Here is a 13,346-nt window from a genome sequence, read left to right as displayed (position 1 = left end):
AGCTTTCGTAGCTTGAGGTTTTGCCCTGGGTTTAACTATGTCACAGTGTGGGTTAAACCGTAGGTGCAGGTTGGTTGTTTGATTTCTCTTTTTCTGGCACAAAAGCTACTGAGGCTATAGCCACAACAACATTCTATAAAAGAGATAAAAAGGCCATAGGTGCAGAATTTCTCCTGGAAAATACAATAATAAAGAATGTCATGTACTTACTTATTGCAATAGTCGAATTATGATGCTCAGCACCAGCTATGCTTGCCATTTCTTTCATTTCTAGCATTATTAAGTTGATTTTGCATACAGTCTGGCATATTGGGGGGGGGGGTCTTTTAGCTGTTCTGCTTTTGATTTTTCACAGCTTGTTTGTTTGTTTGTATTGAGGTTTAATGGCGCATGGACTACGCAGGTATTTTTCACAGCATAAGGGTTACCATTATTCTGATCTTTTGAACTGTTCAACTAATTAGTTCTTGTTAGTTAGAAGGAAATTGCACTAAAGATGCAGTTTCCTTCTTACATTTTTATTTCAACACTTATTTTTCATTCACTTTCTATTACTAGTCCCATTTATATTTGTAGCCAATTGCTTTGTAATTCTACAAACTAGTCTTATTTTACTTTTATGTTTTTGAATCTACAACCAATCTCCTCAGTGGCTTCTAAATTTATTTCTTTAACTCATGTTTTTTTTTTTCTTTTGAGCCTTCCTCTTTAGTATTTGTTTAAATTTTACAGTTGCAAGGTCACTCACTATACTTCTGTTCCTTTGCCCATGTTTCTGTTATTGGATCCTGTTAATATTTAGCGCGCGCGCACACACACACACACACACACACACACACACACACACACACACACACACACACACACACACACACACACACACACACACAATGATTGGTAATTTAATAAAGCAATGCAGTTAGCTTACTCATAAACTGTTTCCTTAAACTATAAAAGTACATATCATAATATTAATAATCAGTCAAAAACAACAAACAGGAATGTTTTATTTAATAAACCCTTAGAAACAGTCACAATCTCTGAAAACCTGACTTTATACATCTTAATGTCATAAAAATATTAATTATATTAAAATTAAATACTATTATAATGTATTGTCACAAATCTATATGTTGATCATTACTAACAGCAGCATGGTGGCTGGAAACAAAAAGCTCATTTTCATCACTTTCTCCAACATTTTCATTTAAAATATCTGATTTTTCTTCTTCCTGTTCAGCTATATAAAAAAAACAAAGAATGAAAAGAATGAATCATTTCATATCGAAGGCAATTTTCTTGTAAATATTAACTTTTGGTACTGATGGAAGTAAAATTTGAATTTATTTGATATAGTTTAAGTTTAATACAGTAAATTAACAGTATACACCTTTAATTCACCTGAATCAACTTTTCTATTGCACTAATTTAAATAGCTAATTACTTCAATTATATTTATTCAATTTGCTAGTGAGAGTGCAGAAAACTAAATGGTTTACTTTTATTTTTTATATTGGAGAATTTTTTTTTTTTTTTTTTGCTTAATCAATGAAAACTTGTAAATGCTACTGTGCATACACATTCATATACATAAATATTCCTCCTGCCTACCCAACATACTGCTTATGGCAGATTTATTTATTTTCATAATCTAAGTGACTGTGTGGGAGTGGCCCCGACAACATAACATTAGAATTTATAATGCAACTATATATACAAAGGGTACTAGGAAAGTTTTGCAATATGACGCAACAATGAATCACAGGAAGCTGCTTGTTGAGACATGTTCATACGTGCATAGTAGCCGCCGCGCCAAGTCGATGGGCTCAGTTATTCATTAGTAGTGAGAGTGTAAAGTGCTTGCGATGGCATCGTGGTCACGAAATGAGATAAGGACAGTTTTGCGGTATAATTTCGTGCGTGGTTTAACCATAGACCAGTGCTTAGAAGAAATGACTCTTGCACTAGATGATGATTGTCCAAATCGTACAACGATATTCAGGTGGTATAGAGAATTCCAAAGGGGAAATTTCACTCTGGAGGATTCTGAGAGGCCGGGAAGGCCACGAACGTCAGTTACGGAGGAAAATGTTACTGCTGTGAGGAAAATGCTTGACGAAAACAGGCGAGTGACCTACCAACAGATAGAGGATACTTTGGGCCTAAATGCACCAGCAATTCGTTCGATTCTACAAGATCATTTGCACGTGAAGAAACTTTGTTCTCTCTGGGTGCCGCATCAACTGACTGAAGAGCAGATGACACGACGTGTGAATTGGTGCCGGAAGATGTAAAAAAGTTTGATAAGGGACAATCTCGGTATGTGAACAACATCGTGACAGGTGACGAGACTTGGCTGTACTATTACGATCTGCCGACCAAGGCTCAAAACAAAGTTTGGGTCTTTGATGATGACGACACACCCGTAATTGTCAGAAAATCCCGATCTGTAAAGAAGAAAATGATAGCTGTATTTTTCAAATCGAGTGGAATTGTGGAACGTGTCGTTTTGGACACGCAGAAGACAGTCACAGCTAAGTGGTATACTGAACAATGCCTGCCTAAAGTCATTGGATCTATGAAGAACCTGCGGCCAAAGTCAAGAATGGACACCTGGTACCTCCATCACGATAATGCTGCAGCTCACCGCGCCAAAGCCTGCACCGAATATTTGACCACGACAGGACTGAAACTTCTCGAGCACCCTCCCTACAGTCCAGACCTTGCTCCCTGCGACTTTGCACTGTTTCCGCATGTGAAAATGAAGCTAAAAGGGAGGCGGTTTTCCAGTGATGAGGACCTTCTACGGGCTTGGGACAACGAGTGTGCTTTACTCCCTAGTGAAACTTGGCAGAACTGGTTTAAAGATTGGTTTCGGAGGATGGAGAGGTGTATTGAATGTAGAGGAAATTACTTTGAAAAAATTAAATAAACAAAGCTGTATTGCAAAACTTTCCTAGTACCCTTTGTATATATATATGAATATAGTTTGAACCTCCCTTTTCTTCCAAGAAAATACTTTAATATCAAATATGACAAATCTTTTTGGTAATTCTTGCTATATATAAATGCCACTTCATGTACTTCAGTACCACTTCAGAATTTTTTGATCCCATTATTTAAAATAATAATAAAAATTTTTATATAAACAGGTAGTTACCAGGTTTGAGTTTTTTTTCTTCTCAAGTATCAACAAAATCAAAAATATAAACATTAATTGCAAAAAAAAAAAAAAAAAAAAGTTAAACTTTCATAAATATTGCATTTCAAATCACGTGCACATATCTATACAATACAGTGTACCCTGCTTTACAATATTAATCCGTTCCAGAGACACCATCGTATTGTGAAAATATCGTAATGTTAACCCAATAACACATTGTTTTTTGGCAATTTCAACTCAGAAGTTGAAATTTTCGCTAGATAACTCTAAAAGAGCTGTTTTTATAGTGTAAATTGTATTAGTTGCCAATTCAAAAATCATTAAAATGCACTGCACTTTCATCATTTCATCACTGTTATAAGAACCAATTTTGAACAGCTTTGTGATATTTTTTTAAAACACATTTCTAGAGGTCATGACCATAAAACAATTTGCACTTTCTGGTTTATTGAGCTTTTCTGTTAGTGCAATCAATTATAAACAGGTACTAAACTCTATGTTATTGCATTTGTGAAAATACCGATAGCTGGAATTGTGTGGTTTTTACGTTATTATGGTGAAATGCGTTTCCCCTTTACTGAAATCTTCAATCGTATAAAAATCATAAATAAATTTTCAGAATCTTCTATTCATTCATTTTTTTTTTAAAGCTTTGTAAACTTGTTACTCTGCGCAAATCGTCTTAGTTGTAATTGTGCATTCCGTTAAAAAATGCTTATGCATGCTATGAAATTTAAAAAGAAAAGAAAAGATTATCTTGAAAATAAATGCCTCTTGAAGAGGCGTCTCCGTAGCCAGGTGGGAAGGAGCAGCAGTGCGTAGCACACGCTTCTTGATTAGACCGGGGTTCGAGCCCGTCACCACCAAATACGGAGGATGCGGAAAGGTCAGGGAATGACCACCGCATATCCAGGAGCAATATGGCCTTAGTTGCTAATGCTCCTAAAAACCAAATAACAAACAAACAAACAAAGCCTCTTGAAGCATTTCTGAAGATGACTTATACAACAAACATACGAGTGCTGAGCCAATGAGTGATCAACAAGGATGCATTTAGTCGATGATGGTGAAAAATAAACATTCTTTAATATTTGTAAGTCATAAATAATTTATTATTATACTTTGCTTGATTTTACAGGCTACGTTTTCATTTCTTTGGAAAAACCAATCATTGTTTAAACAAACTAATTAGCTAACTAATTTCATTATTGATAACGCAACCCCTATTTTTAACATGAATTAACTCGTAAAGTCGGGAACTACCTGTATATATAGAGAATAGAAGTAATAGGTACAGGAGTTGTAATAAGAGGTATATATGAAGGAATATAGAGTAGAGTAGAAGGCAACAGAACCCAACGACTATAAATAAATAAATAAATAAATGTGTGTAACTTTCACATCCATTTATACTTACTCAATTTAATTTAATATTAATAAAAAATTTTTATATATATATATATATATATATATATATATATATAAAAAAAAAAAAATAGATAAATAATAATTTCCCTATCACTTACCTGAAATACCACTTCAGGAAGGCAATAAATATAATTAATTTCAAAAATTTATTTTCTAAACCCATTGCTTCAATATAATTACTATAATTACGGATTTAGAGCCATGTATATAAGATTCACTTTGCTTTCTTGGCGTCTTACGGCTAAGAAAACTTGTACCCACCGGCCTGCAAATTATAGTGTATCATTTATTTTATTTAATGTTATTTTATCTTATCTTATTTTATAATCACACTGTATATACTTAAGTTCACACTAAGGTGACATGCAAATTCAGCTCAGGGTCCTACTATAGGAACGGGTTTGCGATCCCAGGCGTACCTGAGCTACAACTTATATCTTGTATTGTCTTTAAGCTGTCCTACACTCTTTGTTCTTATTTCTCCGAAATTATTAGGGTAATCTGAGGATGTAGGAGAAATTATTTCTTATTTGTACTACTATATTTTCGCCTTTACGGAGTTCAGGTTCTATCATTCCTACTCTATTAGTTTTTATTCTTCTTACTATCTGCATGTTTCTCTTTGCATTAACTTAACTTTAATTAATTATTTATTTATTTTTACCATATCCATCACATAGGGGTCACCACATATATACTCACTAGAGGGATTATTATTTCATAACGACTAGTTGTTACATTATGTCCTGGATACGGTAGATATACATTTATTCCTATTTTAATTATTAAATTACGTTCTCTGTCGGGTCAACGATGTTCAATACGTGCTTACATTTATAATATCTTCATTTTGATTCAAAAATTTTTAACTACCTTTAATTGGTTTAGATTCAAATTACTTAATCTCTGGATTTTTTTATATATCTTAGCAGATATTGATCATTACAGAAACAGAGAACTCCTTGTCATTTTTTACCTTCAGTCTGGGTGGTTGGCCCCAGTTGAAGTCATCTAGAGTGTGGGTAGACAACGATAAGTTATATATATATATATATATATATATATATATATATTTAAATAATGTTGGAAAAGAAGTATTACTTAATAAAAATAAAAAGGAGGGTACAGCACACATCAGAGGCAGCAAAAAGCATATTCCTCTACATGATGCTTGAAATATAGTCATATAAATTAGAATAAGGTTTAAAATAATAAAATAATGTCAGCAGTACAGCAAGACAAGAGCGAAAAAACAAAATTAAACCTAGATTCAAATCTAACAGGAATAAAAATATATTGCAACGGAAACTCTAAATTAATTTAGAAAATCTAATTATACGAATAATAATTCGTTGAAATTGAAAGCGAATTAGATAGAAATTTTGCGGTGCCCCCTCTGATGGGCACCAGGTCCAAATTTATGTGAAATATCACCAAACAGAGATTTAAACCATTCACAATAAAACAGAACAAAACAAAAATAAAAAATAGACTGACCATTATGCCCCATCTCTAATTTATATGACTATATTTCAAGCATCATGTAGAGGAATATGCTTTTTGCTGCCTCTGATGTGTGCTGCACCCTCCTTTTTATTAAGTAATACTTCTTTTCCAACATTATTTAAATATAATTATGTCACATGATAGTATTGGGCGTATTGCTAACGCTGCACCTGTACTGCCATCTATAGTTTATTATTTGTTTATATAAACAGGTTAAGTTTACTTTGTCAGTAGTGTGGCTTTGCACTAGAGTGCTCTTGTCTGTTCTATTTTTGATTTTCGCTGCATCAGGACCACCGCTGTTCAATTCCCTGCATTGGCGGTTCGATCTAGGGATCGGTGTGGCAGACTGATCTTGCGATCGTTTCGCCTTTGCGGCGATTTGTTTAGCGTTCGAAATGCAGCGATTCCCTGACCATTATTGGCCTTGTGGTCCTCTGTTGAGATGGGGCATAATGGTCAGTCTATTTTTTATTTTTGTTTTGTTCTGTTTTATTGTGAATGGTTTAAATCTCTGTTTGGTGATATTTCACATAAATTTGGACCTGGTGCCCATCAGAGGGGGCACCGCAAAATTTCTATTTAATTCGCTTTAAATTTCAATGAATTATTATTTGTATAATTAGATTTTCTAACTTAATTTAGAGTTTCCGTTGCAATATATTTTTTATTCTTGTTACCTTTCTCTTGCCCCCCTGTTAGATTTGAATCTAGGTTTAATTTTGTTTTTTCGCTCGTCTTGCCATACTGCTGACATATTTTATTTTAAACCTTATTCTAATTTATATGACTATATATATATATCATTTACTATTTAGCTTGTTTTAACTGCTTTACTTTTTATATATAATTCAACTATAGATGATGCACAAAGAATCCTACCAATACATCTTCCTTCTTTCATTATGTAATCTTCTTTGCAAGTTATACAACTATCAGCTCCTCCTCCTAAACATCCTTCACAAGATACATCACATTCTAGAATAAATTTCAAAGAAGTAAAGTGAATAGTAGTGGTATAAACATACTCCTATACAAATAAGAAATTTCTGCATATTTACCACACACACACACACACACACACACACACACACACACACACACACACACACACACACACACACACACACACTATATTCTGAAATACATACAAGGGTCTGTACATCAGTAATGCCTCTTTGGTCATAAAATTACAACAGATACAAAGTTAAAATTTATATCATTTATCAAAAAATGAAAAGCATGTTTAATTATTTTCTATGTATTCACTTTGTTTATCAATACATTTTGCCATTGCTCTTTCCAACTCACATATGCATTGAGTTGGAAAGTGTTTTTCCACAAAGATATCTAATCACATGTCAAAACATGAAAAAATCAGATTGAGCCAATTCCAGGCTATATGCAGAATGAGGCAAACTCTCCATCCTAGGTGTGTAATTTTGATCTAAGTCATATAGTGTATGGCCTAGCATTATCAAGGTGTAATGTGATTTGGTGTCCTGCTAGAGTTCCTTTTTTGTTTTATAGCCTTCAAGCTTAAAGTTTTTGGTAATATCTTTCCTCATTTATAGACCAAAATCAACCAAAATCGGGCTTTCTCTGTTCCAAAACACTGTGGCCATAATTTTTTTGTGATGATTTGGCAAGTTGATGTTTTTACTTCACTGGAAATTATGGATGTGGTCATTCCACAGACTAGCATTTAGAATAAGCATCATAATGGATGATATAGGTTTCATCACCTGTTATCAGGCCTTCAAAAAAAAAAATCTTGAAAGTAAGTGCACTCCTGCAACAGGTTTTAACAGAAATCCTTGCCTGGAAATTTTCATTTCTCTTGTTAACAGATTGGGTACCCATTTGCAGCATATTTTAATACAATCTAATGTGTCTGAAATGTTTAATACACTTCTCTTTGAACACGCTAGTGTTTCAGTGTCCAGTCATTTGAATCATTTCATCCAAAACTTTAGTGTTTTCTACAGTGCACCCAGACTTTAGTCTTTAATTTCTTGGCTGGTCACGAATGTCACTGACTTCTCTAAAATGTACAAGCCACCTACAAACATTGCTTACATCAACAGTATCTTGTTGGTATACTTTCCTCAATTTTTCATGAATCTGGTCAGAGGAATTTTCTGACTCGAAAAGGAGCTCCATCACTGATCATTGGCAGAAATTTGGCAGAAATGAACATCAGTTTGCCTGTTCATAACTTCAGATCTGTAATAGACAGAACTTTATTTTATTTTGTTTATGTCTTAATATCTATATTAGAAATATAAAAAAAACTTCACGATGCTAACTCAATTACAAAAAATTTGTGAGTGCTGCCATCTTTTATTTGTATTTCTAAGTAATTGTAGACACAGTTTATAACAGAAGACAGGATAAAAACAGATTTTAAAATTGGAGATCATACCTTCACTACTGCTTTCTAATTTTGGTTTATAAAAGTTGAAATTCTCTGGACTCGAGAAGCATAACTTAAAGAAACTGATACATAAATTGATGTAGAAGATAGTATTACATCTAAAAGGTAAATGCAAAGTTTTTTTTTTTTTTTTTATAAATTATGATTTCATTTTGGAGATAATTTGGAGATACTGATTAGTCAGATTTTAAGTGTATAAGACGACAGCAGATCCAACATGTGATTTCAACTTCAAGCCATCCAAAATAAGAATGATTCATATTTAAAAGTATTTATGTACAAATTTTCAAAATTTTATGAAGAAACTCACTCCACTGAGCCCACTACTAACAAAAAAAAAAATAAAAAAATAAAAAAATAAAAAATCAGTCTGCAAATGTTATTATTATTATTATTACTACCACATAGCACTGACCGGGCTAGCCGGGTGGGTAAAGTGCCTGCCTGGCAATCCAAAGGTCGCGGGTTCGAATCCCGCCTCAGGCTTGAATGATAGTAAAAGGTAAAGTGCAGCCATTATCAACCCACTGCAGGATGGAAGCCTCCTCAACAATTCATGCTGAGGGAAATAGACCATAATCTGCCACGCTGGTCCAGTGTGGGTTGACAGATCGACCGTATTCAGCAGTCAGGGGCTTGAACCTCAGTCTACTCAAAGAGCGTGTGCTACTGCACTCCCGCTCCTGACCACTCAGCTACGGAAATGCAAAAACTTTGGGAGGTGCATTATGGCTACAGAAGCCAATGCGCCAACAACAAAAAAAAAAAAAAAAAAAAAAACCCCTACCATAGCATAGCAGTAACTACTGTAGTAAGAATATTCACACATTTGTTCAGTTTATCATCCAATGATTGATTTTCCAGATATAAATCATATCACTTACAGAAAGGCAAAATCATGCTATGCATCACCATTAACTAGCACACTAAAAACATGTCTTGCTGCCTGCTTGAATTGGATGTTTCCAGCAAGAATCACTCCCCTCCAGAAATAAAACTTTAAAATAGAAAAAGGTTGTATAATACAATTGTGGAGTGGTGGGTAGCTGAGATTCATATAATTATAAGCTGATTTTTACCAAGACCACATAGGGGAGGCAAAGTGTTGCCTCCCCTAATGATTAAAAATCATTAGCTATAAGATAGAAGATAAGACTGGAGAAAAGTTTTATTTGTACATAAATACAAAGAGGAAAAGAATAAACTGGACAGGACCTTTTCTCAGCAGGAATGGCAAAATTACAGATAATCCAGCAGATGTTGCTGATGAGAGAACAGACACTTTGTACTGATTTTCAAAGTAGACAGTTCCTTTAATGGTGGAAAGTGTGCTAATATACCTAAGAAGTGAGGGTAAGTAATCAGAGGGTCTAACAAAAAAAAACAAAAAAACTTCTAAGCCTGAAAGTGGGTAAAGCCCTGTTGTACCAAGTATTTACCTTGTCATACAGAAAGAGCACACAGGAAGGTGGCAAAGCTTTAAGACTAATTATGATATTATTAGATTCAGGGGTAATCCCTAAGGTCAAATCTCAGTGGCAAGAAAAGTGTAGAGTCTGTGGTCAAAATAAGCTTTAAAAGATCATCTCAAGATGTGTAATATCCTAAATGGATCATAAAACTGCTCTCTAAAGAAAAAAAATCTTGTTTGACCAACCTAAAGGAGTACTATGATGTGGTCACAAGGATTGGATTCAAGGAACAATTTTGATGTTATATACTTTCCACGTGAGAGGCTGTACAAGCTGAAGTGTGTGTTGAGATTACAGGCAAAGTCCTGAGGTGGACTGAGAGGTGGCACATTGTTATGAATGGTCTTTCTTCAGATCAGGCCAAGGTTATGAAGTGGAGTCTCTCAAGGCCACTCTTGTTTCCGACCTTGAATGATACAAGGGAATAAAGGGTAAAAGGTAAAAATTTCAGATGATATAATGGGTGGGTGGTTAATGATATGCATCAAGCTGAGCTTCTGAATAATTTTTACAGGATTCATGGATAGTCAGAAAAACGGCAGTTATGTTTTAATGCTGCCAAACGTAAGAAGTGAGAATATTTGTTTGGTTTTTAGAAGCATTAGCAAAAGTAAGGCCATATTGATCTGGGAATATGTGGTGGTCATTCCCTTGACCTTTCCGCCAAGTGAGAATAACATTTTAACAATTTGCCATAAGTTTGCACTTAGAGGAAGGAGGTTGTATTCCTGTTATACAAGTCAATGGTGAGACTGCAACTGGAATATTGTGTTCAGGATTGGGGTGGGGTGCGGCAACCTCTTTCAGAGGTTACCTCATCAAAAGATTATATAAGTAAAAAGGCAGTGCAGGTATATAAAGTAATAAATAATAAGAATTTAAAACAGTTCATGTCACTGTTGGATAAAATCTGACTGACCTTATACAGTCAGTCACAGATGGTAAAAAGCAATAATATGTGCATCATTAAAATCTGTATATACAATTAAAATATGTCTAAAAGAAAAAATGGTGCCACAGGACTCACACACAGGAGGATCATTGGTCCTCAGTAAAAAGGAATGTGTCCTATGTGGAACCAAGTAAAAACAACTTCCTATAAGATTCCAGCACAGATTAGACTATCATAATTCAATTACAGGCTTTATCTGATGCAAGTTATTTGAAGTCTGTCCATTCCATGAATCCAACCATTTCGAGCGTATCATGTGTATTACCTGCCTGTAGTTTGTACAGAGGACTGACAGGCCATGATTATTCACGGGAACTGCTTTAAGTTCCCATGAATAATCATGGCCTGTCAGTCCTCTAATCCCAAGGTGGCTAGAGATTCAAGTAGAAGTGAGCAAGTGTCAAATTCTTTGCACTCAAAGAGTAAATCATCTGCTGAACCTGAGTGCTGGATGAGAACTGTATCTCAATGCTAATAAAGCTCGTAATATGCTCAAATAATCGAAATATATAATAAACTATTGGTATTGGCAAGTTCTGATGCAATCTAAGGTTAATTATACAGCATACAGCTCTTTAGTGTATATGCTTCATCCAGTGAGAATCTTCTTAGATATAGTAGTAGTATATGGAAAGGCAGCAGCAGATCTCAGAGGTGATTTCGACTTAGAGTTATCTGTGCAAACCAGCGAGAAGTCAAATGTCCAGCTCGGTGTGCTGAATAGAGCTGCAGGAATATCAGACTGTGCCCAGTCCTTAAGGAAAATGTCGTGTGCTGGAATGTGAGCATGCCATGCCTAGGTGGAATAGGGTGTGCTTTGGTGTTTGCCCAACCTAGTCTACTATGATATGTAAACCCTGGAGTAATGGTTAGGCATGAATACTGAAAGGACAACTAGCAGTCTGACAAGCGTTTTACAAGTTCTCCCATTGGGGCTCAAAAACTGATGTCCACATAGGATATTTCAGGATTTAAGTGTACTTTAGAGACAGCTGTTTACGTCAAAACAATAATGGTGGTTCATTTGCTTCCATTTATAGGCTGTGGACAGAAGAAGTTCGAAATGCTCCATTAGATCACAAGTGCACATTAGATGAAAAGTAAGGTGCACTGGGCTGCACCCCAAGAAGGGGGGGGGAGAGGAAGGAGAGAGAGTGAGCACAGAGAAATATTCAAGTCTCTTGTGCACTTTGTATGGAGTTAATGGATATGTTTAAGAAAAGTCATCTTTTTATCAAATACATGTCTCAAGAATTTTGTCTAGTAACAGTATTTTGTCCAAGCCTCAATTCAGATTCAGAATGAAGATTACACTTACAACAAAAATGAACACAAACTAATTAAAATGAATGTATACTGTCTTTTGTGGTGAGAACCTGAATCCATTAACCAATGCCCAGGGAGTTAAGGTGTTCAATGGTTTGTTGCAGTTGCCTTTCAATAACCTTCACATTGCATGAGTGAAAGAATATATTAAAGTCATCAACATAAAGGGTGCTGTGTACAGTTGGAGGAAGTTCTTCTGTAATGGAAATTACTTTGATGGCAAAAAGCAAGTGTGGATCCTATATTAATTTGGAAAGGCTGATTGTATAAAGTTTTTAATAGATTTGATAATAGAGAGCTATTAAGTGCTTGATAATTCCTATATTCTATTATATTATGAAATCAACAGGGATTACCTTTATTTTGATATAGGATGGGATGCTTCTTTTCCAACCAACTCTCCTAGTCCAAGCACACTAACAATTCTTTGTGAAGGCGATATAAAATTTATAAAAAATGTGAAACATCTTCCCCACTGTCAGAACAGTAGTTTTCCAAACCCCTCAGTCTCAAATATTGAGTACTCAACCCAACTTCGGTCTACAAACACCATCCCTCTGCCAGCAAGGAAAACATTATGTAGATTGACATTAAAATTAAAATTTAAAAAAGCTTAGTGAATATGGGGTGATTATTCTCTTCATTCCTTAAGTTGGACTAAAACTTTTCGAAGCGACATGTTCACAAGAATAAGAGCAACACACAATTAATCCGAAACCTTTGTCTTATGTTGTAATGTTTGTTCTTCACGTATGCGCATAAGTGACCAATCATCGGATAATAAGAATAGTCTACGGATATTGATTGAATTTTTACCTAGCTTCATCTCTAGGGTTTCGGCAATGAGTAATTTATGGTAGTTATGTTGAATATTTATTATTTTTGTTTCATTAAAGCCGAATGAATGTTGTTCATTTATTGTGTGAAATGAAAGTTCCGATGCATTTGTACGACCTGTCCGAACTGAAGCTTCGTGTTGTTTTGCTCAAAGCTGTGCAACCTCCATGGTAGATCCTACGTAAACGGCGTCGCAATTTTTACACGCAATGCTGCATACAAGAT

The 13,346-nt window shown here is 34.8% G+C and overlaps 1 protein-coding gene across 1 annotated transcript in view; it reads right to left on the bottom strand.

Moving 5' to 3' along the window:
- Window positions 1–1,118: 1,118 nt before the first annotated feature.
- The window catches only part of LOC150090093 (cysteine-rich with EGF-like domain protein 2), a 131,883-nt gene continuing 119,655 nt past the window's right edge, over window positions 1,119–13,346 (bottom strand). The window contains exons 9-10 of the mRNA XM_090390171.1: window positions 6,980–7,075; window positions 1,119–1,240 (exon numbers count right to left, since the gene is read on the bottom strand). Coding sequence (XP_090246297.1) covers window positions 1,119–1,240; window positions 6,980–7,075 — 218 coding nt within the window. The remainder of the gene's footprint in view (window positions 1,241–6,979; window positions 7,076–13,346) is intronic.

Source organism: Mastigoproctus giganteus, chromosome 2 (assembly GCF_048544385.1).
Source record: "Mastigoproctus giganteus isolate SK-2022 chromosome 2, ASM4854438v1, whole genome shotgun sequence".
In the NCBI taxonomy this organism is placed as follows: domain Eukaryota; kingdom Metazoa; phylum Arthropoda; class Arachnida; order Uropygi; family Thelyphonidae; genus Mastigoproctus; species Mastigoproctus giganteus.
This window is presented reverse-complemented; position numbering and strand designations above follow the sequence as displayed.